Raw genomic sequence first — 23061 nt, 5'->3', positions numbered from 1 at the left:
AGGCAGTATATAGTAGTGTTCCCTCTGCTGTGCAGACAGTATATAGTAGTGTTCCCTCTGCTGTGCAGGCAGTATATATAGTAGTGTTCCCTCTGCTGTGCAGGCAGTATATAGTAGTGCTCCCTCTGCTGTGCAGGCAGTATATAGTAGTGCTCCCTCTGCTGTGCAGGCAGTATATAGTAGTGCTCCCTCTGCTGTGCAGGCAGTATATAGTAGTGCTCCCTCTGCTGTGCAGGCAGTATATAGTAGTGTTCCCTCTGCTGTGCAGGCAGTATATAGTAGTGTTCCCTCTGCTGTGCAGGCAGTATATATAGTAGTGCTCCCTCTGCTCTGCAGGCAGTATATAGTAGTGCTTCCTCTGCTGTGCAGGCAGTATATATAGTAGTGTTCCCTCTGCTGTGCAGGCAGTATATAGTAGTGCTTCCTCTGCTGTGCAGGCAGTATATAGTAGTGCTCCCTCTGCTCTGCAGGCAGTATATAGTAGTGCTTCCTCTGCTGTGCAGGCAGTATATATAGTAGTGCTCCCTCTGCTGTGCAGGCAGTATATAGTAGTGCTCCCTCTGTTGTGCAGGCAGCATATAGTAGTGTTCCCTCTGCTGTGCAGGCAGTATATAGTAGTGTTCCCTCTGCTGTGCAGGCAGTATATAGTAGTGCTCCCTCTGCTGTGCAGGCAGTATATATAGTAGTGCTCCCTCTGCTGTGCAGGCAGTATATAGTAGTGCTCCCCTTTCTGTGCAGGCAGTATATAGTAGTGCTCCCCTTTCTGTGCAGGCAGTATATATAGTAGTGCTCCCTCTGCTCTGCAGGCAGTATATAGTAGTGCTTCCTCTGCTGTGCAGGCAGTATATAGTAGTGCTCCCTCTGCTGTGCAGGCAGTATATATAGTAGTGCTCCCTCTGCTGTGCAGGCAGTATATATAGTAGTGCTTCCTCTGCTGTGCAGGCAGCATATAGTAGTGTTCCCTCTGCTGTGCAGGCAGTATATAGTAGTGTTCCCTCTGCTGTGCAGGCAGTATATAGTAGTGCTCCCTCTGCTGTGCAGGCAGTATATAGTAGTGTTCCCTCTGCTGTGCAGGCAGTATATAGTAGTGCTCCCTCTGCTGTGCAGGCAGTATATAGTAGTGCTCCCTCTGCTGTGCAGGCAGTATATATAGTAGTGCTCCCTCTGCTGTGCAGGCAGTATATAGTAGTGTTTCCTCTGCTGTGCAGGCAGTATATAGTAGTGCTCCCTCTGCTGTGCAGGCAGTATATAGAAGTGCTCCCCTTTCTGTGCAGGCAGTATATAGTAGTGCTCCCTCTGCTGTGCAGGCAGTATATAGTAGTGTTCCCTCTGCTGTGCAGGCAGTATATAGTAGTGCTCCCTCTGTTGTGCAGGCAGCATATAGTAGTGTTCCCTCTGCTGTGCAGGCAGTATATAGTAGTGTTCCCTCTGCTGTGCAGGCAGTATATAGTAGTGCTCCCTCTGCTGTGCAGGCAGTATATAGTAGTGTTCCCTCTGTTGTGCAGGCAGTATATAGTAGTGCTCCCTCTGCTGTGCAGGCAGTATATAGTAGTGCTTCCTCTGCTGTGCAGGCAGTATATAGTAGTGCTCCCCTTTCTGTGCAGGCAGTATATAGTAGTGTTCCCTCTGCTGTGCAGGCAGTATATAGTAGTGTTCCCTCTGTTGTGCAGGCAGTATATTGCAGTGCTCCCTCTGCTGTGCAGGCAGTATATAGTAGTGTTCCCTCTGCTGTGCAGGCAGTATATAGTAGTGCTCCCTCTGCTGTGCAGGCAGTATATAGTAGTGTTCCCTCTGCTGTGCAGGCAGTATATAGTAGTGCTCCCTCTGCTGTGCAGGCAGTATATATAGTAGTGCTCCCTCTGCTGTGCAGGCAGTATATATAGTAGTGCTCCCTCTGCTGTGCAGGCAGTATATAGTAGTGTTTCCTCTGCTGTGCAGGCAGTATATAGTAGTGCTCCCTCTGCTGTGCAGGCAGTATATATAGTAGTGCTCCCTCTGCTGTGCAGGCAGTATATATAGTAGTGTTCCCTCTGCTGTGCAGGCAGTATATAGTAGTGCTCCCTCTGCTGTGCAGGCAGTATATAGTAGTGCTCCCCTTTCTGTGCAGGCAGTATATAGTAGTGCTCCCCTTTCTGTGCAGGCAGTATATAGTAGTGTTCCCTCTGCTGTGCAGGCAGTATATAGTAGTGCTCCCTCTGCTGTGCAGGCAGTATATAGTAGTGTTCCCTCTGCTGTGCAGGCAGTATATAGTAGTGCTCCCTCTGCTGTGCAGGCAGTATATAGTAGTGTTCCCTCTGCTGTGCAGGCAGTATATAGTAGTGCTCCCTCTGCTGTGCAGGCAGTATATAGTAGTGCTCCCTCTGCTGTCCAGGCAGTATATAGTAGTGCTCCCTCTGCTGTGCAGGCAGTATATAGTAGTGTTTCCTCTGCTGTGCAGGCAGTATATAGTAGTGCTCCCTCTGCTGTGCAGGCGGTATATAGTAGTGCTCCCTCTGCTGTGCAGGCAGTATATAGTAGTGCTCCCTCTGCTGTGCAGGCGGTATATAGTAGTGCTTCCTCTGCTGTGCAGACAGTGTATAGTAGTGCTCCCCTTTCTGTGCCGGCAGTATATAGTAGTGCTCCCTCTGCTGTGCAGGCAGTATATAGTAGTGTTCCCTCTGCTGTGCAGGCAGTATATAGTAGTGCTCCCTCTGCTGTGCAGGCAGTATATAGTAGTGCTCCCTCTGCTGTGCAGGCAGTATATATAGTAGTGCTCCCTCTGCTGTGCAGGCAGTATATATAGTAGTGCTCCCTCTGCTGTGCAGGCAGTATATAGTAGTGTTTCCTCTGCTGTGCAGGCAGTATATAGTAGTGCTCCCTCTGCTGTGCAGGCAGTATATAGTAGTGTTTCCTCTGCTGTGCAGGCAGTATATAGTAGTGCTCCCTCTGCTGTGCAGGCAGTATATATAGTAGTGCTCCCTCTGCTGTGCAGGCAGTATATAGTAGTGCTCCCTCTGCTGTGCAGGCAGTATATAGTAGTGTTCCCTCTGCTGTGCAGGCAGTATATAGTAGTGCTCCCTCTGCTGTGCAGGCAGTATATATAGTAGTGTTCCCTCTGCTGTGCAGGCAGTATATAGTAGTGCTTCCTCTGCTGTGCAGGCAGTATATAGTAGTGCTCCCTCTGCTGTGCAGACAGTATATAGTAGTGCTCCCTCTGCTGTGCAGGCAGTATATAGTAGTGCTCCCTCTGCTGTGCAGGCAGTATATAGTAGTGTTCCCTCTGCTGTGCAGGCAGTATATATAGTAGTGCTCCCTCTGCTGTGCAGGCAGTATATATAGTAGTGTTCCCTCTGCTGTGCAGGCAGTATATAGTAGTGCTTCCTCTGCTGTGCAGGCAGTATATAGTAGTGCTCCCTCTGCTGTGCAGGCAGTATATAGTAGTGCTCCCCTTTCTGTGCAGGTAGTATATAGTAGTGCTCCCCTTTCTGTGCAGGCAGTATATAGTAGTGCTCCCCTTTCTGTGCAGGCAGTATATAGTAGTGCTCCCCTTTCTGTGCAGGCAGTATATAGTAGTGCTCCCCTTTCTGTGCAGGTAGTATATAGTAGTGCTCCCCTTTCTGTGCAGGCAGTATATAGTAGTGCTCCCCTTTCTGTGCAGGCAGTATATAGTAGTGCTCCCCTTTCTGTGCAGGCAGTATATAGTAGTGCTCCCCTTTCTGTGCAGGTAGTATATAGTAGTGCTCCCCTTTCTGTGCAGGCAGTATATAGTAGTGCTCCCTCTGCTGTGCAGGCGGTATATAGTAGTGTTCCCTCTGCTGTGCAGGCAGTATATAGTAGTGCTTCCTCTGCTGTGCAGGCAGTATATAGCAGTGCTCCCCTTTCTGTGCAGGCAGTATATATAGTAGTGCTCCCCTTTCTGTGCAGGCAGTATATAGTAGTTCTCCCTCTGCTGTGCAGGCGGTATATAGTAGTGTTCCCTCTGCTGTGCAGGCAGTATATAGTAGTGCTTCCTCTGCTGTGCAGGCAGTATATAGTAGTGCTCCCCTTTCTGTGCAGGCAGTATATAGTAGTGCTCCCTCTGCTGTGCAGGCGGTATATAGTAGTGTTCCCTCTGCTGTGCAGGCAGTATATAGTAGTGCTTCCTCTGCTGTGCAGGCAGTATATAGCAGTGCTCCCCTTGCTGGGCAGGCAGTATATAGTAGTGCTCCCTCTGCTGTGCAGGCAGTATATAGTAGTGTTCCCTCTGCTGTCCAGGCAGTATATAGTAGTGCTCCCTCTGCTGTGCAGGCAGTATATAGTAGTGTTCCCTCTGCTGTCCAGGCAGTATATAGTAGTGCTCCCTCTGCTGTGCAGGCAGTATATAGTAGTGTTCCCTCTGCTGTCCAGGCAGTATATAGTAGTGCTCCCTCTGCTGTGCAGGCAGTATATAGTAGTGCTCCCTCTGCTGTGCAGGCGGTATATAGTAGTGCTCCCTCTGCTGTGCAGGCAGTATATAGTAGTGCTCCCTCTGCTGTGCAGGCGGTATATAGCAGTGCTCCCCTTGCTGTGCAGGCAGCAGATCTATTAATGTCCTAATGCAATTAACCAATTAACCCCTCTGCTGCTGGTATCTAGATGTCGGGGGATCCTTACTGATGGGGAGTGGATTTGTGTCTGTGTTTTTCCTCTTCTTCCTTTAATCACTGACTCATCTCCAGATCTCGTCCTTGTGTCCCTCAATAATCCGGCAGGTTTCCTTTGTGTGTCCTGTGCTGCGTCCTCAGGGGCCGCCTCTTCCTTTGCAGTTCTTTTCTCACCTGTGTTCTGTCTCTCACAGCGTTTTACACTGCAGCTCCTCTCACCTCCGCTGGGATCCTGCCGGTCATGCAGTCTCTGTGTCCCGATGGCCAGAGAGATGAGTATGGATTCCTGCAGTACACCAACTCCACGTGAGTACTCACCACCCCCAGATCCCCCTCCACCTGCCCGGTCAGGGACCATTGGATTTCCTACAATTGTCCCTATTTCTAAATATTCCCTTTTTTATATTATAGGGAATTTATGAATATTCACTGATTATTCAAATGTTTACTACATACAGGCAATGATTTTGGATTTTTGGGATATTGCTACACATATTTGGCTTAGATACATAGTGTAGAAGACTTTGTCATACATTACAGGTTTTCATATATTAAAGAGGTACTCCACTGGAAAACATTTTCTTTTAAATCAACCGGTGCCAGAAAGTTAAACAGATTTGTAAATTACTTCTATTAAAAAATCCCAATCCTTCCAGTACTTATCAGCTGCTGTATAATCCACACCTCTGTTCATGAAAGGAATTGTCCAGAGTAGGAGCTAATCCCTTTAGCAAACCTCTGTTGCTCTAGACAGTCCCTGAAACGAACAGAGGTGTCAGCAGAGAGCACTTGTGGTCAGACAGAAAGGAAATTCAAAAAATGAAATGAACTTCCTGTGGATCATACAGCAGCTAATAAGTAATGGAAGGATTGGGATTATTTTTAATAGAAGTAATTTACAAATCTGTTTCATTTTCTGGCACCAGTTGATTTCAAAGAAAATGTTTTCCAGTGGAGTACCCCTTTAAGTCAGTGTCTCCCAACCAAGGTGCCTCCAGCTGTTGCATAACTACAACTCCAAGCATGCCCGGACAGCCTTTGGCTGTCCGGGCATGCTGGGAGTTGTAGTTTTGCAACAGCTGAAGGCACCCTGGTTGGGAAACACTGAACTAAGAAGACAGCTCAGCTCAGCAGACCGTATCACACAGGAGTTTAGATACAACAGCTCATTAACACATGATCACACATATAGGATTAGATACAGCAGCTCAGCAGCCAGTATCACACATGATAGTATCGGAAACAGTATCATCATAGATATACATGCACCAGAAGCTTAGATACAGCAGACAGTGACGCACATGAAAGGATTTGATAAAGTAGCTAAGCAGTATCACTCATAATTGGACACATGTCGGCAGTCAGTATAACGCATAAGTTTAGATACCACAGCTCAGTAGAAAGCATCACACATAATAGGCTTAGATACAGCATATTATCAGATAGTATGACACAAGATAGCATATATCCGTTCAGCAAGTAGTATCACATATAGCAGGCTTAGATACAGTAACTCAGTAGTCAGTACCACTCATGAAAAAACTGAGATACAGCAGCTCAGCAGACAGTATCACACATGATAGTGTGGTAGAGGGTGTGATGAGGGCAGATGGAATTACCCTAGGGGCAGATGGCATTAACCTCTTTGTTCGTGACGCCAGGGCGTGGCTTATCCTCAATACCACCCAAAGGTATACCGCTGGATCCTGGGCTAGGCACGGGGGCAATAATGACTCTGACGCCAAGTTACGGAACAGCAGTAGCTTTACCAAGTTAGACGGGTGGAATAGTCTATACAGCATAGCCAGGGCCCACGGAGGTGACCAGTGACTTCAGAGACCTTAGGGCTTGCTGGGACTTGCAGTGAACTGGGACAATTTTGATGGAGGCCACGCTGACTGAAGACAGGTTGACTTTGACTGACTTGACTGAGACTGACTATACCCCGTTTGTTGCTTACCAGGCTCTGACTGGGACCTGGGGGTTGTGGACTTGTAGACTTGTGGCTGCCTGGGTGACTTGAGGCCTCCTGTGGACTCCAGACACACTTAGGACTTGACTGCACTGGACCTCAGCAGAGATTAACTGGAAATCAAGAGAGCGAGCTAGCTCCTCCCAGGGCTTATATGGGGGAGACTAGGAGGGGTCCCATCGGTCACCCTAAGGTCACATGGTCGCTGATACTTCGCTGGGTTAAAATCACATGACACTGGTTAATCACCTGTCAATGGTTCTTAAAGACATAACACTTTTATACAATACAAAGTATAAAGATAACTATACAAGGAGAACAGGTGCAGGGGGCCCAGGGGACACTGCAGGGAGGCTGCCTACAGGGCAGCTAAGGTACAGGGGTGCAACTCCTGTATCGGGCCACCACAAACTCCCCCTCTTAAACACAGCTGTCCTCAGTGCACTGCAGGGAGGCTGCCTGACAGGGCAGCTAGGGTACAGGGGTGCAACTCCTGTATCGGGCCACCACAATAGGCTTAGATACAACAGCTCATCAGCACAATACCACACATATAGGATTAGATAAAGCAGCTCTGCAGACAATATGACATACAATAGGCTTAGATACAGCCAATTAGCAGATAGTATGAAACAAGATAGCATTTATCAGTTCATTGGATAGCATGACATATAATGAGCTTAGATACAGCAGCTCAACGGAGTGTATTACACAAGATAGAATGAGATTCAGCAGCTCTGCGAACAGTGACACACACATGAAAAGATTAGAACAGTATCACACATGATAGACTTGGATACAGCAGGTCACCAGTCAATATTACCTATAACAGGCTTAGATACTGCAGCTCGACAGACAGTATCACACATGATAGGCTTAGATACAGCAGATTAGCAAATAGTATGGCTCAAGATAGTATCACTTATAAGAAGCATAGATACAGGGAGTACCACACATTAAATAAATGAGATACTGCAGCTTAGCAGACAGTATCCCACATGATAAAAATGAGGTACAGCAGATAGTATCACACATGATAGGCTTAGATACAGCAGATTAGCAGATAGTATGACTCAAGATAGTATCACTTATAATAAGCATAGATACAGGGAGTACCACACATTAAATAAATGAGATACTGCAGCTTAGCAGACAGTATCCCCTATGATAAAATGAGATGCAGCAGATAGTATCACACATGATAGGCTTGGATACAGCAGTCAGTATAGCACATAATAGGTTTAGATACAGCAGCTCTGCAGATGGTATCACACATGATAAAACAATATACAGCAGACAGTATCAAACATGAAAAGTTTAGATACAGCAGATGAAAATGTAACAACAAAAGATAACATATATCTGTTCATCAGATAGTTTCACACATCATAGTCTTAGATACGGTATCACACGTAATAGGCTTAGATACACACTGTCTTATTATTGCAGGACTGAATGAATTGATCACATATAACAGGCTTAGATACTGTAACTCGTAGGCAGTACCACACATGAAAAAATTAGATACAGCAGCACACATGATAGGCTTAGATACAGCAGATATCAGTTAAGAAGAAAGTATCACATGTGCTAGACTTGGATACAGCAGGTCAGGAGTCAGTATTATGCACAATAGGCTTAGATACGGTATCACACATTCTAGGCGTAGATATACACTGTTCATGTATTGAAGGACTGATAAAGAATAATTTGGGATCTGATTGTGCCAAGGTGAGTGACTGTGCCCTGACCATGTAATGCCCCCCAACCCCATTCTGCCCCCTGTAGGGTCACCCAGCTCCTGGACCGGCTCACCGAGGTGGTGGAAAACAGTAACCTGTTTGATACAAACCGTCCGGGGCTGGAGGAAGAGCTGGAATCTCTAAAGAATCACCTGGAGTCCTTGAGCAGTGACCACAGCTCCCTGGAGAACCACTTCCAGCGCCAGCAAGGTATGGGGGCGACAGATCTGCACCTGCGGGTAACAGCTGGGCGTCATGTGCCGGGCACAGTCTGTGATCATCTAACACCTGTACCCATCTTGTGTCTGGAAATAGGAATACAGCATCGGATACGTCAGTGTTGGCCCAACCAGTGTGCCTCCAGCTATTACAAAACTACAACTCCCAGCATCAGTTATTACTACTACTATGCTGCTGCTGTTTTAGTTTCTGGCCAATGGGTTGATTGGGCCTGGCCCTTTGCTATGGGGCCCAATGAATTCCAGTTAGGCTCCTGAAGTAGTCTAATCGGTCAAGATGCATTAGGGCAGTGTTTTCTAACCAGGGTGCCTCCAGCTGTTGCAGCCTTTGGCTGTCCTGGCATGCTGGGAGTTGTAGTTTTGCAACAGCTGGAGGCACCCTGGTTAGAAAACACTGCCCTAATGCATCTTGACCGATTAGACTACATCAGGAGCCTAACTGGAATTAATAGTGCCCCATAGCAAAGGGCTGGGCCCAATCAAACCAATGGCCAGAAACTAAAACAGCAGCAGCATAGTAGTAGTAATAACTGATGCTGGGAGTTGTAGTTTTGCAACAGCTGTAGGCTCCCTGGGTGGCAATAATAAGTGAAGCACTGCAACCATGTTCTTTCCTTTCCTCCACCGCAGGGTTTACTTTGGATTCTGTAGTAAAAAACAAGACAGATTTTCGGGAATTCCTCCAGTCCAATCTATCGTTGCCCAACAATGTGGTGGATTTACTGTCCGGCTCCAGTATCAATCTGCAGGAGGTAAGTTTATTATCTGCATCTCCTGAAAGACTCTGTGCTGCTGTGGTACCCTGCTCTGTCCATTATGCAACTCTCTATGCCACCTCCCCACAACATCAGAACAATCCTCTCCTGAAAGACTCTGTGCTGCTGTGGTATCCTGCTCCATACATAATGTAACTCTCTATGCCACCTCCCCACAACATCAGAACAATCCTCTCCTGAAAGACTCTGTGCTGCTGTGGTATCCTGCTCCATACATAATGTAACTCTCTATGCCACCTCCGCACAACATCAGAACAATCCTCTCCTGAAAGACTCTGTGCTGCTGTGGTACCCTGCTCCATACACTATGTAACTCTGACATCCTCCCATGAGATCAGTACACTCCTCTCCTGAAATACTCTGTGCTGCAGGATTCTCTTCTCTGTCCACCATGTAACCTTCAGTCTATTACCCCCCACCACCATGATGGCAGACTCTACTACTATGTGTGCCTCAATCTATGACACTTGGAGATTGGCAGAGCACACTCCTCAAATAATTTGTGCTGCTGTGACTTTGACCCTTCTGCTCTGTATGTCTTGACATGTCATCTCCCTCTTCTACAGCACTACCAAAAAGATTCCCCTTGGGGGTCTCCGGGCAACTATTAATAACCAACAACATTTATTGGGGAAAAAAAATCCCCTCAGGGTTAACCCTGACTAGAGGCACCCAAAATGAACAATAAAACTTACAGGGTACCTTTCATCAAATTTTTTTTGATATATTATAGATTAATGTATGCAGAATAACTTTCCAATTGCATGTTATTAAAAAATATGCTTCTTTCTATTTAATTTTCCACTGTGGAAAAAATGACCACTAGAGGTCTCCCTACCAGTCCTTTTTATAGGTTTCAGACTCATGCTGGAGTCCTAAATCTCAAGACTGCAGCCGGGACACAGACAAGCTCAGCACTGCCCCCTGCCTGTCAATCAGTGCTCATAGCACAGCAGGGCATACTCCTGACTCTGTATTACTGCAGGCCCTCATTCATTTTACTATCTGAGCTCCGATCTTTCTTCTCTCTGCACATGCAGTTGTAAACAGAGGGGAGAAGATTCAGAGCTGCCAGCTGAGTTTGTCTGTGTCCCGGCTGCAGTCTGAGATTTAGGACTCCAGCATGAGTCTGAAATCTATAAAAAGGACTGGTAGGGAGACCTCTAGTGGTCATTTTTTCAAAGTGGAAAATTAAATAGAAAGAAGCATATTTTTTAATAACATGCAATTGGAAACCTATTCTGCATACATTAATCTATAATATATCAAAAGTTTTTTTTTTAATGAAAGGTACCCTTAACCTTTTTTCTAACAAATTAATATGGAAAGAAAATTTTGCTCAGTGGCCACTAGGTGGCAGTGACGTATTAAAAATACAGCACTGTGCATGGACTTTCTTGTATATATTTGTTATGCTATATAGCATGCATAGGTTCATTAGCTGATTTTATTCTGATCTTATTTTAACCAGCTAGCTGGCTTAAAAGCCAATATTAATACTTTCAAAGTACCCTGCAATCATCATTAGTATGTATGAGCTGGCTGTTTATTACCAATGCTGATTGCAGGGTACTTTGAAAGTATTAATATTGGCTTTTAAGCCAGCTAGCTGGTTAAAATAAGATCAGAATAAAATCAGCTAATGAACCTATGCATACTATATAGCATAACAAATATATACAAGAAAGTCCATGCACAGTGCTATATTTTTAATACGTCACTGCCACCTAGTGGCCACTGAGCACAATTTTCTTTCCATATTAATTTGTTAGAATAAAAGTTAAGTTTTATTGTTCATTTTGGGTGCCTCTAGTCAGGGTTAACCCTGAGGGGATTTATTTCCCCAAGGAATTTTTTTGGTTATCTCCCTCTTCTATCATGACCCCTGTCGCCTGCCCTTCCATCTCACAACATATTACTTCTGCCTCCTCAGGTTTACCGCTTGCTCTTTAGCTCTCCGCACCCGTCGGCCGATGATTTGTCATCTAAGAACCCCTGGGACGCAGCCACGTCAGCGGGAGGGCAGATCTTCAATCTACATGTGAGTGTCCTCCACTGCTCCTTAAAGGAAGACACTACTACTCCCAACATGGCAATGCTCAATATGGTAGGAGCTGGGTCATTGTCACACGCATATATGGTAAGGCGGTACATCACTGACCTGAATCAGTGACTCTCAATCTGTTGTTAAACTACAACTCCCATCTTGCCCTGAAAGCCTGCAGATGTCACAGCATGCTGGAAGTTGTAGTTCCACGGGTTAAAGTCCGCTGCCTTACACTGAAGCCAAAGCTGGGAGCTGATCCATATACTGTATGTGCTGCGGATTATACGTTGGGAAATCTGCAGCATTTATAGTAGGTGTGAACATACCAGTAGGAATGTATCCTCAGGATCTAATATGTGGGGGTCCGACACCCAGCACAGTTTACCGGAGGCGTTGGACCAACATACACAGTGGAGGGTGGAGACGGTTCCGTACATAGTTATACCTGGGTTACTGCAGCTTCCCATTGAAGCTTCAGATAACCTTATAATAACAAACTACTCATAATGCATAGTGCAAAGTGCAGGAATGAGACCTCTGGACACCATGAAACAACTTTAACACTTTACTGATAACTCCGATACAACACAGTCTCTTTATCGCAACGTAGGATGTTGCAGCTTTTGAGCCCAGATTAGTTAATATTTTGTCACTTCCCTTTAAAGATGTACTCTACTGCCACAGCGTTCTGAACATTTAATTCCGAATGCTGGGTGCGGGCTGCAGGGGTAGTGACGTCACGGCCACCCCCCTTGTGATGTCACACCACGCCCCCTCAATGCAAATCTATGGGAGGGGGCGTGGCTGCTGCCATGCCCCCTCCCATAGGCTTGCATTGAGTGGGCGTGGCGTGACATCACGACCCCCGCAGCCCGCACCTAGCATTGGGATCTAAATATTCAGAACGCTTGGGCACCCCTTTAAAGGGGTACTCCAGCGCTTAGACATTTTATCCCCTATCCAAAGGATAGGGCATAAGATGCCTGATCGCAGGGGTCCCGCCGCTGGGAACCCCCGTGATCTTGCACGCCGCCCTCCGTTAAAATCATTCCCTGATCAGTCTGATTACTGTCGATCACGGGGCCATAGCATTGTGACGTCACGACTCTGCCCCCATGTGACGTCACGCTCCGCCCCCTCAATGCAAGCCTATGGGAGGGGGCGTGACAGCTTTCACGCCCCCTCCCATAGACTTGCATTGAGGGGCGGGTTGTGACGTCACATGGGGGCAGAGTCGTGAAGTCACAGTCTCACGTCACCGTGGTCGAGAGCCTAAGCCTCCAGCGTTTCCTGAAGCCACAACAGGTGGGTCCTGCATTCAAGATCCCGGGGGTCCCCAGCGGCGGGACCCCCGCGATCTGACATCTTATCCCCTATCCTTTGGTTAGGGGATAAGATGTCTAGGGGCGGAGTACCCCTTTAAAGGAAAACTGTCAATTGAAACACATTATCCTCACAGCAAGCGCTAGAACTGAGCCAGTCCGACCTACCTACTGTGGGTCCACCCCTTCTCCTGGAGACTTGGAACTCTTTCCACAGCCAATGGCTTCGGGAGGATCATGGGACCAAGGCATCAGTCATCTGATACACTCAATATGCAGATTTTAACCCTTGCAGAATTCCGCAAGCGTAAATTTAGAAGTGTGAATGGGAGTGCGAAATTCCATAGAAGTCTGTGGGCTTTAATTTGATGCGGATTTCCGCAAGCGGAAATTCTGCTGCGTGAATAGACCCTTCTACTCCTGGCCTAGTTATATCCAGCGTCACGCATATTGTACATAACTCTGGTTGTCATATGTTTGTAGGGGAACATTCTAGGCAAATGGAAATCCTTCCAGGAAGGGTTAATCCACAAGGCCATACAGGATCCTCTGAAGTCCGGGCACAGGCTGGCTCTCCTGAGGCTTCTGACCCTGGCACTTGGCCTGGCCATCCCCAATACTTCATCTGAAGACTACGACCCCCAGGCGATGGTGAAGGAGCTGGAGGTACATTCTATGGGACACTCCAGATGACTACATACCATGTGGGGACAACTTTATATTTTGCCTCATTGAGGAGTTTCACTTTCATTTCAGGAAATTCTCTTCACTCCTAAAGAGCTGGAGTACCTGACGTGTGAGGGGAGTCTGGAGCAGCTGGGCAGTATCCTCGGAGTGTCCGAAGCCAAGCGCCCCCTGCTGACCTCCTATAAGAACATCGTATGTGATGGCACCGAGCCCGCCCGCACCGAACGCTTCAAGGAACTGGCCGGAGAACTGAAGGAACAGGTGGACGTCCACAAAACCATCAGCCAGGTAAGTGACTTCTCATCCTGAGCCTCCTGTTTCATGAGAAGAATGCTAGATCTTCACTGAAGAGGCATTAAGATGTCATTCCTGATAACAATGCCCCGATGGTAGGCTGACAGTATCCCTTATGACAAAAACCGGACAGGGTTATGTAATAGATACATATATAGTTAGGGGCACCCAAGCAGCTCTGTGCCCCATATAGCTGTAGGTGGCAGCCGCAGGCCCTCTCTTCAGACTATATGACCCCATACGGTAAAGTTTATATAGACCTCCGGCTCTGTGCCCCCACTTCATAGGTCTGCATATAGTAGGTAAACAACTCCCCCACCCCCCCACCCCCCAACATACCGCCCCACTGCTTCAGTGCTCCACCGCTCCTCCAGTCCCAGGTTGGAAGTTACTGACTGCTCTGCTGGGCCATAACAGTAGGTCCTCGGACTGGAGGAGCAGTTGAAGCAGGTGGTAGTTTAGTTACCATCCCAATGCTCGCTCCGATGCTTCAGAGTCCACGACCACGCCAGACTCACTGTGCACTCTCCTGACCAATCTAATGTTCTCCTGTTCTGCTCCTTGGGGCATAACATCAGGGGCGTCACTTATGACTTGTCCCAATCCCAGCAGCCACTGCTTACTGGCTGCAAATTAAGATCAGGCAGCAGGGCTGTGGCCACTTTAAGAACAGTGAGTAGTGGCTGCTGTGGGCAAAACGGGACAAAATCATAATAAAACGGGACAACCCCAAAATAAAATAAAAAAAATGGGACTGTCCTGTATGGTCAGCCTATCCAATGGGCACTGAAGTTACAGCCATAGATAAAGCCACCAATACACGGGAGACATTTCAGGACGCATCAATATTAATTCATTGTGGACCTGAGGAAGGCGTGTGCCAGTGCCGAAATGCGTTGTCAGTATCTTTTATTCTAATAAACCGTCCTGTGCACCTGTGGCGTTCAGAGTCCTTTCCTTGCAAGCAGTAGCGCTCTACAGATTCCCCATTTTTGTCTATTTATCCTGGAGTCATATATATAATGTTTTCCATCTACAATTTCAGCTCCGACTCGACGAGGTAAATGCCACGGAAACGCAGCATCGCCTGCGCTTGCTCCTGGACAACCTACTGCAAGTCGAGAAGATCCTAAAAGACGTGGATATACTGTCTGCTCTGGCCAAGTTGTTACCCAAAGGAGCCTGTGTCAGCAAAACCAACCCAACCCTGGTCAACTCCACCAGCTGGAACTTCAACACCACCAGTAATGCCAACTCCACCGGAGAAGGGGAAGAGGGCAGAGGCCAGGAGGGCGACACAGATGAGGAAAACCCACGCAGCCAATTTTCAGCCTTTGTTCAGCTGTGGGCGGGCCTTCAGCCTATCCTGTGCGGTATCAACCGGTCAGTGCCCAAAATTGTAGACAGTGCGGCACACAGCAAAAGCTGCCATGGGGCCAAGAGGTGAAAGGGGTCCACTCAGACACAAGAACATTGTACCTTATTTTAGGGAAAATGATGTCCTTCTGCTAATTAGCGATGCTATGCGAGTTCTTTGATTATCCTTACAATTAGTTATTACTACTACTATGCTGCTGCTGTTTTAGTTTCATTGCTATGGGGCCCTATGAATTCCAGTTAGGCTCATGATGTAGTCACATCAGTCAAAATATATTAGGGTAGTGTAGTTGCAAATCTACAACTCCCAGCATCAGTCATTACTACTACTATGCTGCTGCTGTTTTTAGTTTTTGGCCATTAGTTGATTGGGCCCGGCCTGTTGCTATAGGGCCCTATAAATTCCAGTTAGGCTCCTGATGTAGTCTCGGTCAAGGTACATTAGGGCAGTATTTCCTAACCAGTGTGCCTCCAGCTGTTGCAAAATCTACAACTTTTACCATGCCCGGACAGCCTCCAGCTGTTGCGCATGCTGGAAGTTGTAGTTTACAACAGCTGTAAGCACACTGGTTGGGAAACACTGCATTAGGGAATTGTCTAATGATTAATATTGATGCCCTATCCACAGGAGTGTATGATCACAAGGGGTCCCAGGTGTTCTCGAGAACAGGGTTCCTGTCATAATAGAGCCATAGTTGGGCATGCACAGTACAGCCCCATTGATGGTTCATGTCTTGGCTGCCCCCAATAGACCTTCTAGTGAGTGAATGAACGAAGATCAACCATAAACTTATCCCTATGCCACAAAAAGAGGATGCGCAAAGACTGTGCATTCCCATGGAGCATCGGTGACTCTGTGACTGCATGATAGCTCCATAGAAATGGCTGCTGTAATTGTGTTATTTCCTATACCGGACTGCAATAGGACAGTCAGGAGAATTAGTGGCTGATGTAGAATACATGAAATATACCTGTTGACCTTTCACCTCTAATCCTCCATTTTCTTCTTATGTCCTTCAGAACCATTGAGCCCGAAGCCCTGAAACAGGGGAACATGAGCTCCTTGGGCTTCACCAGCAAAGAGCGGAGGAACCTGGGTCTTCTCGTGCACCTTATGACCAGCAACCCAAAAATCCTTTACTCCCCGGTGGGAACTGAAGTCGACAAAGTAATCCGCAAGGTGAGATAAGGGGTTAAGTGTACAACCTGGTTAAGTTGTGCTTAAAATGTGAAGAACAAAAAAAATATAACTAAATTACTACTAAAAAATAGTAGAGTTTGGGGATGACGACCATCTCTGCAGCCTGAGAATAAAACAGTGAAGTCTGGATTATTCTTGGGCTGCGGAGATTGCCAGGAGATTTAAACATCCCACCGCCGGACCAATGCCATGGTAAAGTATGATTTAACTGTCCGGGCTCCGCTGTTTTACTCTTGGGCTGTGGAGATTGTTGGGATCAGGACATCCCGTGTGGGACTTCCTGTACATCTTCTGATTGTGTTAGTCTTGGGCTGCGGAGATTTCCCAGGAGTTTTGAACATCCTGCCACCGGACCGACGTCATGGTAAAGTATGATTTAACTGTCCGACAGGCAGGTGCAGAGAATAGTTAGTGCTCAGGCAGGGAGATGGGATGGGCAGGGAAGAGAAGCTTTGGGGGGGGGAGGGAGAACACATCACTGTGGGGGCAAGGAGAGGTCTTGGCAGCACCTCTGCAGTTATGAATGCAAGGAGATCCAGCAGCCTATCACTGCTGGAGCTTCTGGGGCACAGTATGTGTGCCACCCAGCTTTCCCAGTCTCCTAAAGAGCGTTGCTATTCCTCTTCCACAAGGTAGAGCAGCATGGGCTACACGGGGTGCTCAGTTAGTTCTCATATACATTTCTCTTTGCTTATAGGCCAACGAGACGTTTGCATTCGTCGGTAACGTGACACAATATGCCAAGATGTGGATGAACATCTCAGCTGAGATCCGCAGTCTGCTGGAGGACGGGATGCTGCAGCAACGTATTCAGCGGCTGCAACAGGTAAGTGAAGCCGTCATGTAGGGTCCAGGACACATCTGCTCCAACTCGGTAGTAATGATACAGAAACAAGGCAGCGACATAACTGGATCAGACAGGCAGGTGCAGAATCTGTTCCCGACTTGTTTCGCGGGACCTTCGGCACTCGTCTCCCGTCACATCGACTCTCACGCTGTCTGATTTCATTTTCTCGCAGGTTACCAGCTACCTTCAGAGACTCCCGGAGTTCCAGAACGGCACCGACGGTGAACTGCTCCGCCGGGTCCTCAGCTCCAACTTCACAGCGTTCAATGTCAGCACTTTACTGCAACAGCTTGACACCATTGACAACGCGGCATGCGGCTGGACACGCTTCATGTCTAAGGTGGGGGGAAGAGAGCGAAGTCGCAATTTGGTGTCTTATAGACACTTCCTGCAGGTAATATATGAAATTACTATAAATGACTAATATTATTATTAAATAGGTCAGCGTTGACATCTTCAAGGGGTTCCCCAATGAGGACAGCATAGTGAACTACACCCTCAACCAGGCGTATCAGGACAATGTCACCGTGTTCGCAAGTAAGTTGGTACAACAATCCTGAGCAATATCTACACCAGTGGTCTCCAAAATGTGGCCCTCTAGCTGTTGAAAAACTACAACAGTTTTGCAACAGCTGGAGGCACCCTGGTTAGGAAACACTGCTCTAATGTATCTTGACTAATTAGACTACATCAGGAGCCCAACTGGAATTCATATAGACCATTACCAAATGACCTGAATCTAAAAGAGCAGCAGCATAGAAGTAATCATTGATGCTGGGAGTTGTAGTTTTGCAACAGCTGGAGGCACCCTGTCCTGCTGCTGGGCCCCAAGCACCCCCCCCCCCCCCCCCTTCCCCACGATCTCCCGCAGCACCTGGCGTTCTAAACAAGCGCCGGGTTCCTGCGGCAGTGGCCATGATGTCACGGCCACACACCCTCAGTTCATGTCCATGGGAGAGGGCGTGTCAGCCACCACGCCCCTCCCATAGACATGAATGGAGGGAGCCAGTGGTGACACCATGAGGGAGCGTGGCCATGACGTCACGACCACTGCCGCAGGAACCGGTGTTTGTTTAGAGCGACAGGTGCTGTGGGAGCCCCAGCAGCAGGACACCCGTGATCAGACATCTTATCCCCTATCCAAATGTTAAGAGGTCTAGCAGCAGAGTACCCCTTTAAGTGGAACATGTCGAGGTGCTTAGCTGTATGATAATGAGTGATGTCATCATTTACATGAAACCGTTCTGATCAATGTATGGATTATCTATTTTGCAGGTGTCATTTTCCAGACCAAGCCGGATGGTTCACTCCCTCCGCACGTCATGTACAAGATCAGACAAAATTCCAGTTTTACAGAAAAAACGAATGAAATCCGCCGGGCGTACTGGAGACCGGGACCCAACACCGGAGGGCGCTTCTACTTCCTTTATGGCTTCGTGTGGATACAAGGTCATTACCCAAATGCTGTCCACAGCAGATTTTTGGCAGCGGAATGTTCGTGTGGAAGATCTGCGGCAGCCCCATTGAAGTCAATGGGGTCTGTGGCGGATTTCTAACAGCAGAGATTCCACTGCTGAAAATCTGCAGCGGACAGCCCGCAGAGACCCTGCCCCCTTTTCAAACTAGCATCGGGAAATACGCTGCAAGTTTGAAACAAAATCCGCTCATGTGAACTCACCCTTAGGGTCTATTCACACGCCAGAATTTACGCATGTGGAATTCCGCCTCAAAATGAAAACCCAATAGACTTCTATGGGATTTCGCACTCCCATTCACACTTCCAAATTTCTGCTAGCAGAATTCCGTAAGCAGAAATTCAGAAGTGTGAATGGGAGTGCGGAATCCCCTAGAATTCTATTGGGCTTTCATTTGAGGCAGAATTCTGCCGTGTGAATAGACCCTTAGGCTATGTTTACACAAAAAATTCCACATTCCGTGGCAGTAGAGTCCTATTGTTTTCAATATCCGTGGAATATCCGTGGCAGGAATTCTGATTCCAGCCTCCACAGAAAGGATCCACTGCAGAATCCACTCCGAAATGCATTGGCGTCTATAGAGGTGGCGCAATTCTGGTACTATTGCTGGCATGTCCTGAACATTCCACCAAAGATCCTCCGTGTGAACATAGCCTTTAGAGTTTTTGCGAATTTTCAGCAGCAGACTTACTACCCTTGACTTCAATGGGTCCGCAGAAAATCTGCAAATCTTCCACTATTGTGGATTTTCCGCTGACCCATTGAAATCATTGGTAGCAAAATCTGCTGCAGATTTTCTGCAGGAAATACGCTGCAAAAAAATCCTCCCATGCAAACGGACCCTTAGTGAAGAGGAGAATGTTTGCCTTTAATTGACAGCAAGCAGAGATTTTAAAAAGGGTGATGAACTGATAAAACTGGAAAACATATTTGTTCTAATGACATCAATTAATTCCTGTGACAGACATGATGGAGAGAGCCATAATCAATACCATTGTGGGCCATGACGTGGTGGAACCTGGAAACTATGTGCAGATCTTCCCGTATCCGTGTTACACGCGTGACGAGTAAGTTGGCTTTATATTAGGGTCCCATGTTATTATATTAGGTCACATGTTATTATATTAGGTTCCCATGTTATTATATTAGGGTCCCTTGTTATTATATAAGGTTCACATGATATTATATTAGGTTAACATGTTATTATATTAGGTTCCCATGTTATTATATTAGGGTCCCATGATATTATATTAGGTTCCCATGTTATTATATTAGGTTCCCATGTTATTATATTAGGGTTACATGTTATTATATTAGGGTCACATGTTATTATATTAGGGTCACATGTTATTATATTAGGTTCCCATGTTATTATATTAGGGTCACATGTTATTATATTAGGGTCCCATGATATTATATTAGGGTCCCATGATATTATATTAGGGTCACATGTTATTATATTAGGTTCCCATGTTATTATATTAGGGTCACATGTTATTATATTAGGGTCTCATGATATTATATTAGGTTCCCATGTTATTATATTGGGGTCACATGTTATTATATTTGGTTCCCATGTTATTATATTAGGTTCCCATGTTATTATATTAGGGTCACATGATATTATATTAGGGTCACATGTTATTATATTAGGTTCCCATGTTATTATATTAGGGTCCCATGATATTATATTAGGTTCCCATGTTATTATATTAGGTTCCCATGTTATTATATTAGGGTCCCATGATATTATATTAGGTTCACATGTTATTATATTAGGTTCCCATGATATTATATTAGGTTCCCATGTTATTATATTAGGTTCCCATGATATTATATTAAGTTCCCATGATATTATATTAGGTTCACATTTTATTATATTAGGTCACATGTTATTATATTATGTCACATGTTATTATATTAGGTTCCCATGATATTATATTAGGTTCCCATGATATTATATTAGGTTTATATGTTATTATATTAGGTTCCCATGCTATTACATTAGGGTCACATGTTATATTAGATTCCCATGATATTATATTAGGTCACATGTTGTTATATTAGGTTCCCATGATATTATATTAAGTTCCCATGTTATTATATTAGTTTCTCATGATATTATATTAGGTCACATGTTATTATATTAGGTTCTCATGATATTATATTCGTTTCACATGATATTATATTAAGTTCCCATGATATTATATTAGGTTCCCATGATATTATATTAGGTTCCCATGATATTATATTAGGTTCCCATGATATTATATTAGGTTCCCATGATATTATATTAGGTTCCCATGATATTATATTAGGTTCCCATGATATTATATTAGGTTCCCATGTTATTATATTAGGTTCCCATGATATTATATTAGGTTCCCATGTTATTATATTAGGTTCCCATGTTATTATATTAGGTTCACATGATATTATATTAGGTTCCCATGTTATTATATTAGTTTCCCATGATATTATATTAGGTTCCCATGATATTATATTAGGTTCCCATGATATTATATTAGGTTCCCATGTTATTATATTAGGTTCCCATGTTATTATATTAGGTTCACATGATATTATATTAGGTTCCCATGTTATTATATTAGTTTCCCATGATATTATATTAGGTTCCCATGATATTATATTAGGTTCACATGATATTATATTAGGTTACCATGATATTATATTAGGTTCCCATGATATTATATTAGGTCCCCATGTTATTATATTAGGTTCCCATGATATTATATTAGTTTCCCATGATATTATATTAGGTTCCCATGATATTATATTAGTTTCCCATGATATTATATTAGGTTCCCATGTTATTATATTAGTTTCTCATGATATTATATTAGGTCACATGTTATTATATTAGGTTCTCATGATATTATATTCGTTTCCCATGATATTATATTAGGTTCCCATGTTATTATATTAGGTCACGTGTTATTATATTAGGTTACCATGATATTATATTAGGTTCCCATGATATTATATTAGGTTCCCATGATATTATATTAGGTTCCCATGATATTATATTAGGTTCCCATGATATTATATTAGGTTCCCATGTTATTATATTAGTTTCCCATGATATTATATTAGGTTCACATGTGTGGAACGTAACGTGACTGTGTTGTTTGTGATTTTAGTTTCTTGTTTGTGATCGAGCACATGATGCCGCTGTGTATGGTCATCTCCTGGGTCTACTCCGTGGCCATGATGATCCAGCACATCGTAGCCGAGAAGGAGCATCGCCTGAAAGAGGTAATAGAGGGGGATGGGGAGGATTGATATATATCCCCGGGATTGTATGAGTAAAGTTTACCTGAAGAGTGTAATAGAGTGTTAGCTGTAATACATTATGGGCCCTATATGATGTCCTATTTTAATTTCTCTCGAATGCCGTGTTATATCATGGTATATGCCAGTGGTTTGGAGACCGCTGGTATATGGGATTTTCATCATATAGTCATGGCCATTTTTTGATCCAACGTGATTTTTTGATCCAACATATTGGACCCATATGCGTTCGTACTAATAAAATTTAATAAAAACTTGTTTTTTTTGTTTTACCTTAATTTATACATATCTCCTGCATTTGTAAGCTAATGTCTACCATTCCATAGACTAGTGTCCCCCTGATGACTCCACCGTTACCAAGGAAAGAATCACGTAGGGAGGTCATAGATTCTGGTTTAGAACAGGGTCAGGTTCCACTGTGGGGCCATCATTGCTTAGACAAGTGCAGCAGGGGCATTTATAGGGTGAGCTGTGATGCATGTGCACCCCCCTGGATTCATTCTTTATGAAGCCACCAGAGATACAGGAACAGAACTTTCTTATCTCTAGCTGGCAGCTTCCGTAAGGTACAACTAGAATGGAGGTGCGCTCTATCCTAACGTTTAAGTATAAATATTAAGTATAAATACTTCATTTTGGTGTCAATTAGCAAATATAAAGTATAAAGAGCTATAGATGATTATTTTTATAAAAATGCTGCTAAACTTTTGTAGACCAAGAAATAAAAATCTTAGGGCTGTTAAATAATCACATAAGCAAAATCACTGAAAAAATGATTGCGCCATGGTCATTAATGGGTTAATAAATCACATTTAAGCTGGAATTTTCATTGGTCGTTTGGAGAAACTAAACAATTTTATTTATTCATTTATTTACTTTTTACTCGTTTTATTGACACCGAATCTGTACAAGAAAATCACAACGCAGTCAAGTAGACATAAGGGGGGAGATTTATCAAAATCTGTGCAGAGGAAAAGTTCCCCAGTTGCCCATAGCAACCAATCAGATTGCTTCTTTCATAGTTCACAGGCCTTCTTAAAAATGAAAGCAGCGATCTGATTGGTTGCTATGGGCAACTGAGCAACTTTTCCTCTACACAGATTTTGATAAATCTCCCCCAAGAAGTATATATTGTGTTACATACATAAATACAGTAGCAGAATTTCAAA

At 45.0% G+C, this 23061-nt stretch overlaps 1 protein-coding gene across 4 annotated transcripts in view; it reads left to right on the top strand.

Moving 5' to 3' along the window:
• ABCA2 (ATP binding cassette subfamily A member 2) overlaps positions 1-23061 on the top strand; it is a 119199-nt gene that overhangs the window by 61757 nt on the left and 34381 nt on the right. For all 4 annotated transcript variants that reach the window (XM_056538175.1, XM_056538177.1, XM_056538176.1 and 1 more), the window contains 14 exons: positions 4796-4907; positions 8362-8525; positions 9185-9306; positions 11264-11371; positions 13183-13365; positions 13456-13674; positions 14726-15063; positions 16078-16237; positions 16956-17084; positions 17278-17445; positions 17546-17642; positions 18381-18554; positions 19545-19647; positions 21742-21856. In XM_056538175.1, coding sequence (XP_056394150.1) covers positions 4796-4907; positions 8362-8525; positions 9185-9306; positions 11264-11371; positions 13183-13365; positions 13456-13674; positions 14726-15063; positions 16078-16237; positions 16956-17084; positions 17278-17445; positions 17546-17642; positions 18381-18554; positions 19545-19647; positions 21742-21856 — 2192 coding nt within the window. The remainder of the gene's footprint in view (positions 1-4795; positions 4908-8361; positions 8526-9184; positions 9307-11263; positions 11372-13182; positions 13366-13455; positions 13675-14725; positions 15064-16077; positions 16238-16955; positions 17085-17277; positions 17446-17545; positions 17643-18380; positions 18555-19544; positions 19648-21741; positions 21857-23061) is intronic.

This window comes from Hyla sarda, chromosome 9 (genome assembly GCF_029499605.1).
Source record: "Hyla sarda isolate aHylSar1 chromosome 9, aHylSar1.hap1, whole genome shotgun sequence".
NCBI lineage: Eukaryota > Metazoa > Chordata > Amphibia > Anura > Hylidae > Hyla > Hyla sarda.
Note: the sequence above shows the minus strand (reverse complement) of the source record. Positions and strands in the feature narration are given on the sequence as shown.